Source organism: Arctopsyche grandis, chromosome 11 (assembly GCF_051622035.1).
Source record: "Arctopsyche grandis isolate Sample6627 chromosome 11, ASM5162203v2, whole genome shotgun sequence".
Taxonomy (NCBI): domain Eukaryota; kingdom Metazoa; phylum Arthropoda; class Insecta; order Trichoptera; family Hydropsychidae; genus Arctopsyche; species Arctopsyche grandis.
The window spans coordinates 16,434,403-16,455,109 of NC_135365.1; the positions used below are offsets into that span (position 1 = coordinate 16,434,403).

Below are 20,707 nucleotides of genomic sequence, written 5' to 3' on the forward strand. Positions count from 1 at the left end.
CGCATCCAGAGACCTTCTGAACATAGCCGAATGCCGAGCCAGCGACACTCTACCATATCCAGAGACCGCTGAACGACATACTTTTGCCCAAATATAATACCTTTGTACAATAATTAGGCAAACAATAAAACTTTATTAAAACAAGCACAACAGTGTTTCGTTAGGTTGGGATACGGTCAACACATACCTACCCCGCCTACAAGGTTTTTTTCCCTACGACGCAGCGGTCGGCATTTTTTCACCACTTCCCCGCTAGTTAAACCCCCCGCACCCCTCAGTTAGTGACGACAACATTTCCGCATATCTATCGATAATACCTTATTGCAACCTGTGGTTGCTATTTAGGAACTGATTATGGCAAATTTCGTAAATATCGTGTGTAGATATCGGTAGTGTGGACGTAGCCATTGACTAATTCTCACGAGAAAATTACTAACACGAGTATTGTTCACATGAAGTTTCCACAAACGGAAAACCAACAGCTATTAAAAACAAAATGAAGAGAAAAAAAAAACAATATAAAACTACATTCAGTACTTGTGTCTGTCACAAAAATTCAACATGCCCGAATTACGACCTCTCCAATAAATCAACCTGGTGATTTAAATAACCGCACAACAGACACACAATATAAAAGTAGACTCAATATAAAAGTAGACTCAATATAAAAGTAGAAAAGTAGTTTAACGGATATTGTCACATTTGTAACAGAATCACTCAGAGCTGATAGAAAAACTTTTAAAAATGATATAATTAAATAATTAATTAGATGGTGTGGTGTATTCGTGTAAAAAAAGTAAAAATGAGAGATGGTAGCATATCGGCGTGTTACGATCTGCAAGAGGCAGTTGGTGTCGGTTGCCAACGGTGGCCGGGTTTGAATTTGTAAATAAAGTCGAGATGAACGAGATGAAGAAGCAGAAGGAGGATCGGCTGGAGCTGGTGGACTGCGGCGAAGGAGACCCCGCCCTCGAGAGACACTTTCGCGGGCCGCGGGCTCTGGTTTCGGCCGTTTCCTTCCATCCGAGCGGCCACCAGCTCGCCTCTTCTTCTCACGACAATTGTCTCACGGTTGGTTCCCATTCCTCGTACATTACGTTCCAATTAGAATCGTCTTTACTCTATACAACTGGACTACTTCTTTTCGCATATAATTCATTATAGGCTAGACTATATTTCCAAGGCAAAGTTACAATATTCAAAGATGTCAATCTTATAACTAGCTTAATGCGGATGCGCTCGGCGTCGCTCATATGTACAATATTACATTTCCAAGACTAAAAATATTCAATATCGAATCATTTTGGCTTAGGTCACACTGGGTGTATGTTCCTGTTTGTGCTAGAACGTTTGAAACTTTTCTAAGATTGTCGATATATTATATTTATAATAAAAAATTGCCCATTGAAGTAATGAAACTATAATAATTTATATTAAAAGTGCTTGTGTATATGTTTAATTGCTTTTTAAGATTATTATAAGTCATTTTTAGGTATATTTATAATTTGGAGAGCTTCAAATGAAGTAGGTGTATTGGATCAGTAGCTTTCAACGATCACTCTAGAAATTTTCCTTCCAGTCTACCTTTAAACACTGATTATCGCAGTATAATTCATAAATTAAATTAAATCGATTTTCACGATACTGTAAGGGTATGGAGTCGCAAGAACAAAATCTCCATGCAGAAATGAGGTAACTGTCGAGACGCAAGTTTTTATGTCTTGTTGAACTGAAGAAGGAAGTAAAGCAGTTACTATAATCAGAAATATTTAGTCTTAATGTAATTATTATTTCTCTTCCAGATATTTTTACACTGATAAATAAGATATCTTCTTTCTTCTTGTCGAGTGTCGTGTTCATTTCCATCATCTGGGATCTGGGACCAAATTGAAAGCAACGTTTAGGAACAATTCCGCTAGTTCTTTAATTTAACCTGACCAACTTATGGGAGACCGTCTTTTGGCTCGCCTTCCCTTTAGTGTTCCAGTGACTACCAGCTTTCTAGACTCCACAACCTTCCTAGCAATGTGGTCGAAGTAGGAAAGAATCCTTTTTCTACATGTTGTGGAGTCTGTAAAACTCTCAGCTCTTTGAGGATGGAGATGTTCATTTGTCTTGCAGTCTGTGGAAATGCGTAGGATCCGCCTCCAGCACCACAATTATTTTTTAGCATTCATATCTCGACTCCATACAAAGAAATGAGGATCACAAGAATTCCCACCATGCTGATTTTTATTTTTCTCATTATAGAACGGTTTTTCTATGTCTATGTTAGACTGATTATCGCTGTATAGGCCATTCCAATTCTTCTGCAGATTTCTGATTGGCATCCTCCTTCTCTTGAGATCTAGGCACCTAAGTAAATAAAATCGTTGACTTCCTCATATTCATTTCAACCATTGGACTTTATGAGAGGCTTGGATATGTCAACAAAGACGATTTATGTTTTGTTTTTGTTTGTCTCTAGACCCAAGTTTACATACTCTTTATTTCATTTCATCCTCGTTGCTGACCATTAACACTGTCATTAACAAATCTTATATTAAAAACCTTTCTGTCGCCTATTATGCCATCTTTCCATTTGTCCACTACTTTTCTCATTTTGTAGTCCCCTTATATTTTAAAAAGATCAGGAAATAGTATGCAATTAAGATACATACATATATGCTTTTAAAAAACAAACTGGCTTTTTGCGATATATTTGCATACAAAAAGTTTCGATTCTCTTAGTCTGTGCAATAGTTAAGATGTTAAAAACCACTAATAGATTTAACTTTTATTTATACTATATATTATGTCTGCATAAACTTTCTAATATAAATTCAATATAATATTAATTTTTCAGTTGTGGAATTTCAATTCGAATTCGAGATGTGTCCGTTTCCAAGGACACACCGACGCAGTGATGGACTTGTCTTTTTCCCCATCTGGCAAATTGATAGCGTCCTGCTCACGCGACAAATCGATCAGACTCTGGGTACCTTCCATCAAAGGTGAAAGTGGAGAGTTTCGCGCCCATTCTCAGACCGTCAGATCGGTGGATTTTTCACCGTGTGGACAAAAAGTGTGTATTAATTCATATACAATTATACAGCTTTAGTTGTTTCTATGTTTAAAATCAAAAATACTTTCAGATATTGAGTGCATCCGACGACAAGACTATCAAGCTGTGGACGGTGTTTAGGAAAAAGTTCTTGCAATCGTACGTCAATCACAAGAATTGGGTGCGGTGTGCGAAATTCCGCTCCGATGGAGCCATGATAGCATCGTGTTCAGACGACAAAACCATAAAACTGTGGGACTCGAACAATTCTCAATGCATTCACACGTATCAGGAGTATAAAGGTCACGGGGTACATTTATCCTGGCACCCTTCTGATTATTACCTCGCTGTCGGTTTGTCCAACGGCACGGTAAAACTATACGACGTGAGGAGCCACAAGCTTCTACAACATTATAGGTAAGCAAGTGAAAATCGATCGATGCTTAAAATCGGTTTTGTTTATTATTAATCGATTCATTTTACAGGGCCCATGACCAATCCATTTCACAGATTGCTTTTCATCCTACTGGCAATTTTCTCATTACGGCTAGTCAAGATAGTACTATGAAGGTATACTGGAATAAATTCCAGCTTTGATTCGGTCTTGTGTCTTGAAATTAAAGAATAAACTTACGAACAATATTACTTCTCTTTCAGATTTTAGATTTGCAGGAGGGTCATCCTTTATATACTTTAATAGGTCACACTGGCGGGGTGACTGCCGTAAACTTTTCGAAAGATGGAGAATATTTTGCTTCAGGTGGTGCTGATAAACAGGTCTATATTTGTTTCAACTAATTATTATTTAATTTATTGTACATAAAAATTTAGTTTTGTATATTTTTATTGTAGATAATGGTGTGGAAAACTAATTTTGTGGACTCGCCAAATTTCGACGATACTAAAGAAAACTTGTACAATTTTGATAGAACGCCTAGTATGAAAGGAGAGTTGGGCGATTTGAACGCGTCCCGAGTTGTAGATGCAAGAAAATCGATATTTCATTGCAGTGAACCCGGGGAAGAGGTAGCGAATGTGTGCTGATTAAATTTATTGACAAATTTATTTATTGTAAAATTCTTCAAAACATTATATAGTATGAAATTTAAGGTTTTTTTATTTAATATATTTTTTTAATCAAAGAATGACGAAATTGAAGAATAATTTCAGTTCAAAAATTAGCACTACTCAGATTGAAGATAGCTTATATATTGAAGATCACACGCCTCGATCTCCTCCTGAAATTTACAGTGGTTTTGAAGATCGTGTTAAAAATTGTGATTGTTCATCAAGATTGTGCGATGATAAAGAGAATCAGTTGAATGTCACTTTCAATAACACAACAATTAATACATTTCCTATTGTAAAAACTATTGTATGCCACTTGAACTCTGTTCATTTGGTACTTCATGCACTGGATCAAAGATTGTCAATATTAGAAGATCATCGTAATTGATTTTTCACTGTGAATTAAAACAACAGTACTTGTTCACTAGTCAGGCTTGCGCTTCGCTCTCAAAAACCAATTGTTACGCTTCACTGTGACATCAAATTTCGACACTTTATCAATAGATGCCTCGAGTAATGACATCAGTTTGGGAAGTGTATACATGTCTTTTTCATTTTATACTTGTTTAAGTCTGTTCTTACGTTTTATACTTATTTAATAACAATGGTATTAATAGCTCCTTCTGGACTCTTTCAAGACATCTTCATTTCAATAGATGCCTCAACATCAGTTTGGGAAGTGTATACATGTCTTTTTCATTTTATACTTGTTTAAGTCTGTTCTTACGTTTTATACTTATTTAATAACAATGGTATTAATAGCTCCTTCTGGACTCTTTCAAGACATCTTCATTTCCGTTATAAGGTTAGAATTAATTTTAAAATTATATGTAACTGCTCCATCTGTTGACAACATGTTAGTGTGAGTGCGAGACGTGTTGTCGCAACAATTGGGTTTTGAGAGCTGGTTGCAAGCCTAACTAGTGAGCAAGTACCAAAACAACTGCTTAAATGTAATAAATTACACTTTTTACTATAATAGTTTGATTCATCTTTGAGAAATTCATTATTGATATAAAAATAAAAATGCTCATTAATTGATTAATATATTATTATAATATTAAAAAATGCCAAAAATCACATGCTTCTGTGTATAGAAGGTATTTACATGGATAAAAATTTAAATATAATTAATTTAGATGTATGTTTGTATATGAATATAACTAGTATAAAAATATTTTAGAACATATGTATGTATATATAGTCAACAAACAAGTCTAATGTCAAACAATGTATAAAAAAAATCAAAAAGTTTTGTTATGCTTTGACTGAATATAAATAAAATAAACTAAAAAAAATCAAATAGCTTTATAAAATTATTATGGTTACAATTCATATTTTTTAGAATGATAAAATGACTTCTTATATATATATAATAATAGTACATATGTATATAAAAAAGCTGCATAAAAAAATTAATTTCGTTAGTTATCAGTCTATGCATACATATAGAATAATAGACGAATTTGGAATAGTGACATAGGATCTGCCTTATTGCTGTCCTAAATATGTCACTTTTTTCCCAGTTTTTTTCAACGTATCTAATAACTCGTCAGCTGTCATGGTAGAGGTGATGGTAACTCTCTTTTCAGTCAGACTTATGTCGAAACTTTCGACTCCTGATGTTTTCAGTCTGTTGAGAATTCTCTCAACAGCGCCCGAACATCCCTCGCATGTCATTTCAACTTCGAATTTGTGTACCTGAAGAAAATTCAAATATTTTAATTACATAAAAGGGCAAAATTTGTATTTAATTTGGGTAGTTATATAATGAAAAGCAGTTAAATGTGCAATTGAAATAATATTAGAACATTTAATAGTCACTACTAACAGATGCCATGGTGCTGATGAACGTCAAAGTGACAGCTAATCAGAAAAACTGTTGGTCCAAAAAGCCGCTTATTCAACCTAATAGCGATTGTGAAAGTTTGCATTCCTTTTTATATTAAAATTGAAATGTCGCAATACGCTGATTGGACATATTTCTAAATTAAAATAAATAATGCTGTTTCACCTTTTTTCGCCTTCAAGAGAAATGTAGAATGTGCAGTATTAGACAACTTTTAAATTTAAATAATTAATACGTGTATGGTTTAATAATAATTTTTCTTCTTCTTAATACCTTGTCCGCATCCGAACGTCGGAGACCATCACGTCGATTATTTGAAGATATTCGCATCGGTCTTTAGCGGCTAGGAACAGACCTTTGGCACTCATATTGGTCCACATGCGCATATTTCGAAGTCAAGACAACTTCTTCCTGTAAATCCATTTTCTACTTTCTATTTTCCCATCGTTAACAAACGGAGAAAATCGTATTTTGGACCCCGTATCATGTGTCCGAGGTACTTCATATTTCTCCGCATGAAGACAGAAACAAGTTCTCTGCCTCTCCCTATCATGCCGAGGACAGCTTCAGTTGATACTTTTTTGGTTCACGGGATCTTCAGGATACGCCTATAGACCCACATCTCAAAAGTTTCGATGTGACTGATCATCCTGGTCTTCAGAGTCCACATTTCACATCAATATAGCAATACTGTTCAGACGTAGCTCTTCACGAATATCAAACGCAGATGAAGATTGAGATGCTTGTTTGTAAGCGCCGCCTTCATTTTGATAAACGCTGTTCTAGCCATTTCGATGCGGATTCTTAAATTATCACCTGGGTCCATCTCTTCACATAACTATTTACCCAGGTATTTAAATCTTTTGACTCTTTCTAACACCTCTCCATCCAACGTTAGATCAATAATAATAATTCAAGGAAAATATTTTGAATGGAGCAGTTATTGATCGATTATAGTTTCACACCAAAACATAATGGGTTTAACTTTAGAAAAAAAAATTACTTACTACAATAACAGTGTAACGTGGGATCTTGAGAGAGTATCTGCTATCTAAGTGCATTTGTAGGTGAACAATAGAGAGTCCCCGGATTTCACAGATAACAAAGACAACCTCAGAACCGGGGCGAGTGTATACGACTCGCCACAATAGATGGATAGCCAACGGATCGGGGATGCTATACTGGGCAACTTGTCCTTTGTAAGGAGGTACACACGGTAGAACAAGTATTCTGGAGCGAGTGCTGGTTACGTGTGGACGTGGACGGTAGTTGGACTATTCGTCACATTGTGGTGGTCACAAAGAGAATTTTTGCCTCAAGTTCTCGTTAGTATGATAGTTATCGTTAGTATGATGGACTTTTCGGCTGCCAGATGTTCCGTTACAGAGATTTCAGTGATTTTGTGACCAGTAATCACCGAACCGTGTGGACCTCTGGAATCATTGAATAAATGTTGTGAAGCGACTGTGGCCTTTCATTTGGATCTTGAACCCACCCCTACGCTACAATAGTATTAAAACATTTCAACCCTCCAAAGAATGTACAATACAAGCAAATTCGGCAAACATAAACATAATATAACACACATAACCGTAATATATATTTCACTTCTCGCACTCGTGACCATATAAATATATATGTATACATATATTTATATAATCACGAGTGCGAGAAGTGAAATTTTGTTATGAATTAATCTTTGAACATATTAAAAACGATAAGTGTCAAAATATTTGATCCCATAAAATTTCTGAGAAATTTGTACATCTTTTTTTTTAGTTAAACGAAATAACAAAACAAATAGGTTTTAAGTCCAGAACATTAAAATAAATACACGTATGCAGGTAGGATATTTAAAATTTGCATTAAACTTGAATCTCATATGTACCTACAAATTATTTTTCAAAAAATTGGCATTTTTAAAATTGATAGAAATATACTAAGAGGGAAATTTATCGCCTTTTTCTGGATTTTCTAAATGCATATGATAAGATAAATCATTGTTTTATTTTTAAAATCTCCTTATTATTCATTTATTATGTTCACAAAAGCACAATACATATATACATAGGTACCTACATACATATATCTTAAGTCTATTTAAATACCTACTGATCTAATTGTGTTTGATCTATTTTACATATTATTTTCCTTGTTACTTATTATAATATTATTTTAATTTAATGTTAGTGTTTAAGGCATAATAGGGAAAAAACCTATTAACAATCAAATATAATATCTGCCTCAGATGAAATCTACCTAATATCAATGGCTCGTGTTTCTATTCTGGCACGTACTTTACGATATTGGAAGTGATATATTATAATTTCAAGACCCATATCCGGACTGGGCAATGTTTATTTTTTTTAAATAGATACGAGATGAAGACATTGAACGCTATTGAGAGAGAATAATAAAAATGAGAGTGTCAGTCGTATTCCGTTCTTTACTGCAGTCTAACTATCTCCTTCACCGAAAACTTCTTGCTATTTTTTTTATTATAAATAAACACACACATTGTGTACAAAAACTTTTTGTCGTTGTTAAGGCACACGTCAATAAGTAAGTATTGTTTTAGAATCCTATTTAAATACTTTCATAGTTTCTTGAATAAAATAAAAATTTCCGCATGGTTCTAACAAACAGAATAATTATATACAATTAAATGTGTAGGTATGTATGTACTCACATATGTATATGTATAATATATATATCCAGACAATATTGATAAAATTGTGATAAAGCAAATCATATAAGTAATTATAAAATATTACATACATACATACATACATATATTATTAATGATTCATTAGCGACACGTTTTACGTTCTACGTCTGTTTTATTTTGTGAGAAATAAGCTAACGATTATAATACGTGTTGTTATTATTACAACGTCTTGCAAATTTTACATACTACATATTATATAATAATTTGCAACTAATTACATGTTTTATTGAGAATTTTAATTTACAAACAGTAAGAAATCATGAAATAAATACCTACTTATTACAATACGACTAGCTTATCATTTTTATTATTACATACCTCCTTTACGTTTCACTTACGACTACAATTCAGGAAAAAGTTTGCCACTTATCCGATCGTTTTCATACTTTGCCATATTGCTCATTTTGGTCATCAATATAAGTAAATGGATCCTCCGCCATTACGATGGTGCAAAAATATCGCGTAAGACGCGTTTTAAATCTGCCCGGCGAGACATTCGTTGACGTCTATCCACCGTTTGTTTATTAGTTTTTAACATAGATGGCGGTAGCAAAATAAAATAATGGTATTTTTATTCAAAATAATGTAGGAAGTCCTGGGTATAGGGGGGGGGAGGTTGCAGGAGAGAGACAATTAAAAGGCGATCTTAGTCAATGATCCACGTTTATTGTTCGTATATAGGTCTGTTCATACCTATCCAGCACGACCCATATCCTGCAGGTGTCATGCAAGTGCGGATAGTATTTTTTGTACTAATTTTCAACTTGAACAATAAATGGTCTGAATTTAATTGGTAAGTAATTTTAAATGCTTTTGGTATATAAAACTATTCGGTCTCCGTGATTTGACAGAATGTTAAATTACAGAAAACGCAAATATCAGAATGCAAAGATCAAAAATCGAAAGATCTTAAGTCGAAAGATAAAAAAAAATGGTGCATGGTAAACGGTACATACTCACGTACATACTCACTTAATTTGCGCGAGCAGGATACAACAGGAACAAGAGGAACATGCTTTTCCTCCCGTGTTAATGTGCGCGCGCAGAATACGGGAGGAAAAGCATGTTCCTCTTGTTCCTGTTGTATCCTGCTCGCGCAAATTAAGTGAGTATGTACCGTTTACCATGCACCATTTTTTTTTGATCTTTCGACTTAAGATCTTTCGATTTTCGATCTTTGCCTTCCGATATTTGCGTTTTCTGTAATTTAACATTCTGTCAAGTCACGTAGACCCAAAACTATTATATGTAAAATCAAGAAACACCCATTAGTGATTGGTTTCGTTGTTTTAAAGACCGCTGTAAAATACAAAAATTATCTGGAAAATAATTGAGAAACTATGTCGCGTGTCGCGTGTTTCGATTAAAGTCTCAACAGTGCGGAACTAAAAGAATATTTTGTCTGATCTTTGATCCGGACTTTTCAAAGTTCGGTTACAATACGAGATTAGTACGACAGCTATTTTTATGATAACTACACGTGAGCACAAAATTGATAATGAATTTTAATAAAAACCTCTATCTTCAGAGCCAAATGTACAGTTTATATTTTCAGTATCTTATAATTAATTAATATTTTAATAAGTATTAAAATTTTACTCAAACATGTAATGGATTCTTTTGAAAAATGTTCAATGAAATTTTGTTGCCTTCTGTAGAAGAGATAAAAATAAACTACAGTTAAGATTGGGAATTTCCTATAAGATTTGATAAAATCTAAATCTCGTCAATGATAATATTTAGCACTGTTGGTAAATATAGAACTTCAACCTGCCTTTCAATCATAAATATTATACATCAAGTGATCTAAGCAATGAAAAATCATTGCAACTATGCAAAATTGCACATTCCTTACACAAATAAATAAACGATTAATATCTTGAAAATGAACAATCTAAGTGAAAATTAAACATGCGTTACCTTAATAAAATTAAACTGCATAAAACACCACAAAGTCATTTTTTCGAGTTATTGTAACTCAGAAGAGATATACATATGTACATACATACATATCATCCACAGCCATCCACCATCCACTGCTGGATGAAGGCCTCTCCAACGCGCTTCCACTCGTCTCTGTTTTGCGCACCTCTCATCCATCTCACCCCACACATTTTTATAATTTCGTCTACCTATCTTCCCTGCAGTCTTCCTTTTACCCTTTTGCAGTCTCTCGGGTACCATTCAAGCGGGTGACCGTGAAAAAGTCGAAAATATTCGTTTATCATGCATACATATGAAAAACGGTTAGTATATATATATCAGTGGCGTGCGGTAAAACTGTCTCTTCCCCGGTCGTACATCCTCGCTTAATTTGCGCGAGCAGGATACAACAGGAACAAGAGGAACAGGCTTTTCCTCCCGTATTCTGCGCGCGCACATTAATACGGGAGGAAAAGCCTGTTCCTCTTGTTCCTGTTGTATCCTGCTCGCGCAAATTAAATGAGTATGTACCGTTTACCATGCACCCTTTTTTTTGATCTTTCGACTTAAGATCTTTCGATTTTCGATCTTTGCCTAACGATATTTGCTTTTTCGACCTTTTCACTTTCGGTGCCGTGAGGTAGACCCCATTCAAGCACTTATTTTGTCCACCTTTCGTCCATTCTTCTAGCCACGTGGCCCGCTCATTACCATTTCAATCTCTTTACTCTATCCACTATGTCCACTACTCTTGTCATACTTCTCACTTTCCATACTTTCATACTTTGTGTAGCATCTTGGCGTTCAATTTCCAAGTTTCACATCCATACGTCATCACTGGAAAAACGCATTGATCGATGATCTTTTTCTTCAGGCACAATGGCATTTTTGATTTAAAAACTATATTAATTCGTCCGAATGCACTCCATCCTAATTTCATACGTCTCTTTATCTCTTCATCTTTACGTCGACTCTTTCAGAACGTCAAATTTCAAACCAGATATTATGAAAATTAGTCCTTCAAAACATTGCACTAAATAAAATCTACGCAGATGTTCGATCAAAATTATTCATAAGTATGTATGTACATCAGGCATATTTTTTCGAAAAAAATTATATTAAAATTATAAATTATAAAAAAATATATAAAAATTAATATAAAATAAAGTAGCATTATAATTAGAAAATAGAAGCAGTGAGAAACGATGTTTAAGGAACATCTGTGAAGGACTGGAGACACGCCGATACTGACGTTTAAGAGGGCTGGAAACCAGCGCCTTGTCCATACAAACGTATTACACTTCTCCCTTCCTCAATTATGACACTAGAGAAATTATTTTTTAATATGCTATGGATATCCACCATTGGGATGCATTTATCGTTTTATTTTTTTGATTAGTTATTTTTTATAGGAGCTAAGAGCCGCCAAATATCTATAAAATCGCCTCTTTTTTACACCCACGAAAAGAGTCGTGTGCTTATTTAACGGTCGATTTAAAAAAAAAATACGCACATAGTTGCACAGAAAATATCTTTCTCATACCGATGATGAAATTTTTTTAAAAATTGGTCCAGTTTCGGAGGAGAAAGAAGGAGAATACGAAACCTCGATTTTGTCGATTTAAAATACGTTTTATCTGGTCGAAGCGAAACTGTCGCATTCGCTCAATATACATATATATTGATATATATTGTCGCATTCACTCAATATATATATTGAAGAAAGGAACGGCAACAAAATTAAGGTTTCGGGTGTACAGCCCTCTTAAGGTGCGCGCGACAAAGTTTCAGTTTTTTTTTCATATCTTAGGAATGTGAAAAAACATTCCACGTAAGATTTTTTTAATGTGAATTTACCCCTTTTACTTGAATTGATTTAAAAACAAAAAACCACGTCTTTTGCAATCTTTAATAGGCTGGCTGGCGGAGCGTAAATAATGTTTATATTCTGTTTTTACAGATATATCATGCCACAGAACGTCTTTTTCTACTTAAACTGTTTCCAATTTCCAAAATTCGCTGTTTTCGATGTACTCTAATTCACATTAGATATAAATTCCATTTGCAAAATTATTACACATGTGCAAATTTATTCAAACTGAATTTTTTTTCATCCGGCCCTCCATACATTTTAAAATTTCAAACCGGTCCATTTCCTAAAAAAATTGTGGACCATAAAAACGATCATGTCATAGTGCTATACTACACATGTACATTGCTTTGACCTCACGAAGGCATATTTTAAAAATTGCACAATTGTCTTCTAGACCTGTCTGGAGAGTTAGCCCAAAAAAGGCGAATTTTTTAATTCTTATTGACTTTAATTGTGTATATACTTTGAAGTGATCATTTAAAACTAATTATAATCGACCCATTTGAACTAAAATAGGAGGAAAGTATAAACTGTCGAGTAAAAAATTTTGCATACTTTTTATTTGATCATTGTGGGAATCCTAAAATATGTACATAATATTTTTTACTCAAATATGTATACATATACTCTTTACTTAGGTGCATATCATTATCTACTCTCAATTCAATATTCGAACGGTTCGCTAAACATTGAAAATTATATGCGATTTATTTATATGATCGGATTTTTTAAATAAATTATATATAAATGCAGTTCTATCTGGCGCCATGGGCAATTATGTGTTGTTCGAACATACAAATACATTGTTATATAGAAAAAATTGCAAAAAAGTGCGATAGCAAGGATAAAGGTCAATTTTATATGGTAAAGGTCATTTAAATATATTTAAACAATTACGGTTTAACAACACAAACTTACACATATGCAAAAATTGATTACGGATGAAAAAATATATTTGTTTATAGAATATGAGTACACGTACACATTCACAAATATTAGCTAAGTAATTTGAGATTCAACAAATAATTTATTTAAAAATACATATGGTATTAAAAATTATTATATTATTCAATTTTAAAATTAATTTTTCTCCTGGATGTGTTTCTGTCAAAGTAATTAAAAGCACAGTCACACCAAGAAATACTTTGTATTATTATATGAATTTATTATTTATATTATTGTATATACGATGTTTGCATACCAGAGCAAATTCTTATCAAACATTAGGACATTATAAATACAAAACTGAGTACGCTTGCACTTGAATTTCAATAAACATCCTACAAGTATTAGTTGAATGAAATGATAATTTTATTGCATCAGTATAGTTCCACTAAATTTTCTCGTCGGCCTTCTTATAATTAATGATTGTTAAGAATGAGTTAATATGAGCTTCACTTTTTTTTCATTTTAGAGTTCATAAAACTAACTGTAGCAGAGTGGCATGCATGTAGATACATTTTCCTGTTTTTTATGAAACGTTTTTTTATGTTAATTCTAACATATTACTTTCGTAATGTCAGTCTAGATAAGTGTACATCGTGTTTATGTTCGTCATATCCGATCTATCTCTTCTTCTTTTTCCCTCCACATCATCAACCACAACCAGCTTTTCCAGACTCTTTTCTTTTCTTCGTTCTATGTGACTTTAGAACTGGAAAATGCGTCTCAAGCAGAACATGGACAGTCTCTGTCTTTAATCTTGATTTCATGGACACATGGAATTCTTAACATCCACATCTCAAAAGCGTCAAATCTTTTTCCATCTACTGCCTTTAATTTCCACGTCTCGGCTCCATATAGACGGATTTTTGTGATTTTTGTATGGACTAAAATAGGAAAATTTTTTGGCAAAGTTAGAAATTAATAACTAATGATTCTATAAATAGATTAGACTTCCGACATATCTGTTATAACAACCAAACTGAACTCTAAGAACTTTTAAAGTGTTTTAGTTCGAAATTTTGTAGAAAATTTGATTATGACAAATCGAGGAAGAAATTCTCTTATCAACAGTAATGTCCAATTATTGTTAGTGATATGTTTACATCATATTTTGAAATATGTTACAAGCTGTCTGGCGATCAGATCGAAGGTTAAGAAATGTTGCGGTTCGCTTAGTGCGATCATTACCGGAATGTGTGTGAAATCAATTCACCAGTGCGGTGATGTGTTTGGACCCGATCGCTCTTGTCGACCGCTATCACCATGCCTGAAACGGGCGTACAAGCTAAAATCACTGTCGAAGAATCTGGAAATTCAAACAAACAAAGTATCAAGACAACCAGAACTTACACAGGAACATGTGTTAACCAAAACAGACGTGGAAAGCAGGCAAAGGGTGCAATATCAAGCAAGACTGAAGCTTACCTCGCCGCCTGCAATTCTCATACTAGTTAATATATTTTTAACACTTAAATTGAGTTTTAATTTTGTTGTTATTCATGTTTAAATTTAAGTATCTAATTGACGTCTTATTGTTTGAAAATATTTTTTTATAAAACTTCTTCAGTATAAATTTTTTCTACGTTTAGTAAATTCAAGATATCAATTCTAAAAAAGTAAAACAGATAATCAAATAAATTCGTTTTTAAGATTTACATAAAAAAAACTACGCAGTTTTTATAATAACTCAATCATCCTAAGAATTTATTTTTCATTTAAGTTTAATTATATGTGAATTTTATTTATTTTAATAGATTAATATTTTACTTATATGATATCACAGTTCCAATTTTGAAACTATAATTATTAAAGTTTATGTTAATAGATACCATTACTAATTTATTATCCATTAATTATACATTTTTATATTCTTTTAGTGTCTTACAATTTACCTTCGGCGGCCAAGCCATTACTTCCAAGATTGGAATCAATCACTCGGATCAGTTCAATTCCACTGGTAGAAAGTAGCATTGAAATCGGAGAAAAGTTATATGCCAAGATAAAGGTTACTACTTTAATATATTTCTATATGTCAGCATGATAATCCAATATCGAAATTCAATTTCATATTTAAACAATAAATTTTAAAATACGGAATTATGAGTATGTTTCTTTTAATTGATAAATTTATTTATTTTGAACGATTGAAACAAATTTGTTTGCTTAAAACCTGACTTTATTTGAATAGTCATAAAATGATAAAGACACCGAAGTAGAGATAACCCATATGTTAAGGTTATGTACATATATGTTTATCTGAAAAAACAATAGTTCACCTTTAGAATGGTATATTTTTATGAATATTGTGATACGTTAAAAAAGTTTAGAGTACATTATTTTTATGTGTATATTTTCCTTTCATTATAGGACACAAACGTTTTAACAAAATGGTATTTATCGGCAGCGGAATCATCTCTACATGCATCAGTCAATTTTGCAATGCCAGCGTTGATTTACTTGAGCGGTCCTATATCTAAAATAGATGATATACTATGCAAAAGTCTTGATGCTGTTGAGCAACGAGTGCCTTCAATGTATCTGCCCCCGCAAGTGGTAATAATTTTTCGATAAATTTGAGAACTTTTTATTCCATTTTGATATGCTGGTTAAAAATTTTAGAACATATTCAACAGATTTTTATTATTTTAGCTTAACAAATCATGTTGAAACCGATTATTTTTCACGTTTACAAGTAAGAAATTTGACTAGCAACGTGTTTTAAACTTTTAAAAAATACTTGGAAAATTTAGAAAAATATTTTCTCGAATTAAATGATGCTTTTGAATGGATATTGATTTTTGATTTTTAAATGCTTTTTATTATTACGAAATTATATTCACAATACATCTTATTTCTATTTTAATAGCTACTGATCTACTGATCATTTTCTATTTTACAATTTAATTTAATTTGGTTAGTAATCATAGTATTATATTATTCTAATTTTAATCTACAGCATAATAGGAAAAAGAGCTCAAAAACCTATTTACAATTTGAATGGATATGTTGGAAATTCAAAAGAACAGTTCACTTAAAATTTTACAAAATTTAAGCAATATGTGACTTTTTTCTGGTTACTCATTTTTTATTAATATTCAGTTCTATTGGAGAGAGCTTCTATATTTAATTTCAAAGTAATTTTAACCAGAAAAATAAATAAATCATACTCTGTTATTTAATCGTTACTGTAAAATGGAGAGTACGATGTTAATTATTTTTTCAAAGACGTTTTTGTATTTTAAAATTGAAGACAGTGAAATTTATTGTAAAAAATTATCAAAATTTAGGTAATGTGGTCATTCGCGTACATAAAATTATGAGTCCTCATACAAATTTAATTATTTTTTTAAGGAATTCAAATTCTACAACATGTGTGTTTCATCCAGAGTAATTTTTATGTAATGGTATACATTATTTGTAATAAATATAAAATTTGTAGATGTACTCGAATGCTCAAGATTACGTCAGTTCACATTTAGTGAAACCGGTGTTGAGGAGGGCCGATTCTGTGAAACAGTTGGGTACAGCCGTGCTAGACTCCAGAGCGGCTGCTTTCGCTGCCGACAAACTTGATAGTGCCCTGGATAAAGCTGATATATATGTGGACAAATATCTTCCAGCTGATTCCCAAGATGTAACGGATTGTGAGTCATCATTCATTTTTAAAAATGTAAATATTTATCACTAATGGCTGTTATATAGTTATTATTAATTATATCAGCGACAGTCATAAATAATATAAGCGTTCCCGGGACTTTGTATCGGTGACGTAACTATGTATTTCCGTTTCTATAGAAGTCTAGACGTTCAATGACCAATAAATATGTTGACTTATCAATAATATACATTTTTAATTACACTTTGATGCATCCGATAGCATGAGCATAGAATATTTTTCACACAAACAACTAGGTATTTAGTGTTATTAGAAAAATTAGATTGAAATTTTGTATTATTCTAATTTAAGCACCAAATAATTCCAACGATAATACGGTTTCCAATAACGATGCATTGGCAAGTAGAATGAAGGCCGTTCAGACAATACAGCATGTCGACAGATTGTCTCGCAAGCTGAAACGCAGAATAACACAGCGTACATTACAAGAGGCACGAGCTCTGAAAGAGCAAACTACCGAGGCTATACACGTACTCATCTATGTTGCAGAGCTGGTAAAATTTATACTAAACCTATACTATACTAAGTACAATAACACATGATGAATTATAATCACATTTTTTTTAGATTGCAAAAGATCCGAAGTTGGCTATGGATAAGGCTAGAGAACTGTGGGGTACGTTGAGTCAAGATGAACCGGAAAACCAAGCAAGACCAGCTACGTTGGAGCAATTGATAGTTATGTTGACGAGGGAATCAGCTAGACGCTTGGTGCATCTCATCAATTTCACTACAAACACTTTTGCAAAATTGCCCAAGTATGCTAACTTACATTTGGTATTTGAGGAAAACACTCACAGTATAGATGAAGACTGTGAAATCTGTATTTTGTGGAATACATATGATGCTTAATTTGAAAGTTACAATAAAATTAATATTTGTAAATTTAAGTTTTCACTTTAAAAAGTGCTTCGTAACGATTTATATTACATATATAGTAATAAATATTACATATAAACAATTTTTAATAACATGTATTTTTAAATAACATGGAAAGATATATTTTTTATATTGTTTTATACTTGTAATGTTCGATATCTAAGTTTTGAATTGCGATTTTGAGTATTTTCGATTTAAATGTTTTGATGTTGCTAACCATTGATTACATCTTTTTGAAAATAACACGATGTTTAACAATTACTATTTTCAGAACTTTTGTACATAACTTCTATGTGGCGTCTCATCAATTTCTTGTGGCTGCTGATTCATTAGTAAAGGTATTTTCTCAAAATGATTTTGTCGCCAATCCTGAGATCGATTTAGATTATAACGGATATAATAACGTTGCTTTTCAAGGATTGTGGAATCCTTTCAGATTAAGTTTGATTTTACTCATGGAAACTGAACATATAAGTAATGGCTTGCATGCAATATAATGAGCTATTATTCCATACATTTAAGTCATCATATATACATACATATATATGTATATATATATATATATATATATATATATATATATATATATATATATATATATATATATATATATATATATATATATATATATATATATATATATATATATATTATCGCTATTCTGTGTGTCTGTGTATAGTTTCGATTCGACATATGTATGTCACAGTTAAAACACTGCCTACAAAATGTACGAATATAATACGAACATAATAACAAATCAACAAAAAACTTCTATATATACTGTTTGCTACCAATGTTTCTTCTTGGCAAAGTATTCTTTGAGCATTTAGCGCCATATATTGAAAATTTATTTTATTAAATAATTAATTAATTTTTATATTGGTGTTTATTATTGTTTGTATGTAGGTAGGTAGGTAGTTTTTAACATTTTTTTTCATACTAAACAATTAAATAGTATATTTAAAAGGTATTTGAAATAAAAACGACCGCATGCGGATCGAACACAGAACCGACACATTCCTTTTAGCTTTGCGATGATATTCCATCGGACACAACACTAGTTTAAGAATAAATAAAATAATCTTACATATATACTGTATACATAATATATAAATGTATTAAAAAGATAAAAATATAAAATATTTAAAATATTAAAATGACTGTTTTATTTCAGAGAGTACACCTCGAAAAAGCAAAAAAGTCATTTATAACAGAAGCAATGGCATTTAAAACACGATTTGAGATTATAATTTCGGAAATACAACATCGTTCTAGAGTTGTTTTGGTAAGATATACATACATATATGCATTTATAAAGGATATTTCAAAACTTGAATATTTTTATCTATAAAAGAATATACATATAAGTATATATTTTGAATAAATACAGTATTAGTGGTCCAAGAAAAGATAAAGACAAAATCATTTATTATTTTAATGCCCGATGGGTGAACATATGAAATATACGGTAAACGGACTATTTCGCACATTGCGATCGCGCACACGACAATCGTTGCCATAAAAATCGCGAATACGGAATATCTGGCATTAGAGTTCTCGTTAGTATGACAGTTCGCATGTGCAGCTCTCGATGGATGGAATTTTCGGGTGCCAGGTGTTCCGTGATCGAGATTTTAGTGACGCGTGCGAGATCGTTTTGTGCGGAATAATCACCGAACTGAAATATACATATGTATGTATTGGTATAAGACATACTATTTTATTTATTCGAATTTAATTATTATTGTATTTCCACAATTTAGGAGCAGGTTGCAATGATCATCGCTGGTAATACAGAGAGAGAAAAAATTAGAACTTCTCGTTGCCATCTAAGAAATCACCACTACTTAAATGCAAACAACTTGATAAATGGAGTAAATTAATTTCAAATTATCAAATTTAATACATACATTCATATATTGAAATAAATCATTGGAGGTTTTGTCTTAAAAATCAACTGTACAAATAAAAATAATGACATGCATAAACTAAGTGTTTTTTGCTTTCAATTAAATTTTAAACGAACCTTAACAATATTTTTTTATACTTCATATATTCAATTTATATATTTTTAGATAAAATAACTGTTGGATTAAAGAAGTTGCCATTGTTGTACGATGCCTAATATTTGGAACAACTTCAACATATTAAAAAAAAATGTGCCTTGATTATACTTATTATAATTTGTTTACTTTAACATTATATGTCATTTTTATTTTAAAGCATTATAATACATACACATTTGGAATACAAATATGTTTAACAATAATGATTAATTTTAGAATATTTTTAAATGCATAGAATAAAAATATTTATTGAATAAACAAATAAAAATAAATAGAAATCATTAAAAAGTTTTTCAAAAATATAAATAAATATTATATATATGGTAACGAAAAGCTGATCTAATTTTTTATATATATTTTTTTGATTTGTATATTTATCGCATGTTAATTGTGTTATTATAATATGATGTAAAGAAAGCAAAATGCTTACTTGATTTTATGATACGGAATGCTGAATAGAATTTCATCAATTATTATTAATGTTGAGAGCTGACAGATTTTGAAAATATTTTTATTATATATATAATAATAATAATATTTTAGAAAGAGTATTGCATAGTTATGACTTGTTTTTTTTTAATATTGCTAATAAATATAATATAAGGATTGTTAAAATACATGAGAAATAAACATTTAGTCTATTATTTGAATATTTCG

At 31.8% G+C, this 20,707-nt stretch overlaps 3 protein-coding genes across 5 annotated transcripts; 2 read left to right on the forward strand and 1 right to left on the reverse strand.

Annotated features, from left to right (window-relative positions):
- The first annotated feature begins 711 nt into the window (after positions 1-711).
- On the forward strand, positions 712-4,217 carry LOC143918841 (uncharacterized). The gene is made up of 6 exons (XM_077440915.1): positions 712-1,071; positions 2,846-3,064; positions 3,135-3,460; positions 3,529-3,613; positions 3,701-3,820; positions 3,896-4,217. The coding sequence occupies exons 1-6, from the start codon at positions 901-903 to the stop codon at positions 4,085-4,087; spliced, it is 1,113 nt and encodes a 370-aa protein (XP_077297041.1). The 5' UTR covers positions 712-900; the 3' UTR covers positions 4,088-4,217.
- Positions 4,218-5,147: 930 nt separating this feature from the next.
- Atox1 (Antioxidant 1 copper chaperone) lies at positions 5,148-5,975 on the reverse strand. The gene is made up of 2 exons (XM_077441185.1): positions 5,943-5,975; positions 5,148-5,812 (listed from the first exon to the last, which is right to left on the reverse strand). Exons 1-2 carry the CDS (start codon positions 5,949-5,951, stop codon positions 5,603-5,605), a joined length of 219 nt encoding a protein of 72 aa, XP_077297311.1. The 5' UTR covers positions 5,952-5,975; the 3' UTR covers positions 5,148-5,602.
- Positions 5,976-8,431: 2,456 nt separating this feature from the next.
- Positions 8,432-20,698, forward strand: Lsd-1 (lipid storage droplet-1). Of its 3 annotated transcripts, none has more exons than XM_077441804.1 (10): positions 8,432-8,522; positions 14,558-14,879; positions 15,307-15,434; positions 15,797-15,982; positions 16,869-17,073; positions 17,397-17,599; positions 17,673-17,863; positions 18,256-18,322; positions 19,159-19,269; positions 19,748-20,013. In XM_077441804.1, the coding sequence occupies exons 2-10, from the start codon at positions 14,693-14,695 to the stop codon at positions 19,865-19,867; spliced, it is 1,398 nt and encodes a 465-aa protein (XP_077297930.1). In that variant the 5' UTR covers positions 8,432-8,522; positions 14,558-14,692; the 3' UTR covers positions 19,868-20,013. The 3 variants fall into 3 exon arrangements, with proteins under 3 accessions (XP_077297930.1, XP_077297929.1, XP_077297931.1); XM_077441803.1 differs by lacking the exon at positions 8,432-8,522 and adding an exon at positions 20,060-20,698 and having other exon boundaries at positions 14,641-14,879; positions 19,748-19,858; XM_077441805.1 differs by lacking the exon at positions 8,432-8,522 and having other exon boundaries at positions 14,641-14,879; positions 16,869-17,083; positions 17,422-17,599; positions 19,748-19,969.
- The last annotated feature ends 9 nt before the right edge of the window (positions 20,699-20,707 follow it).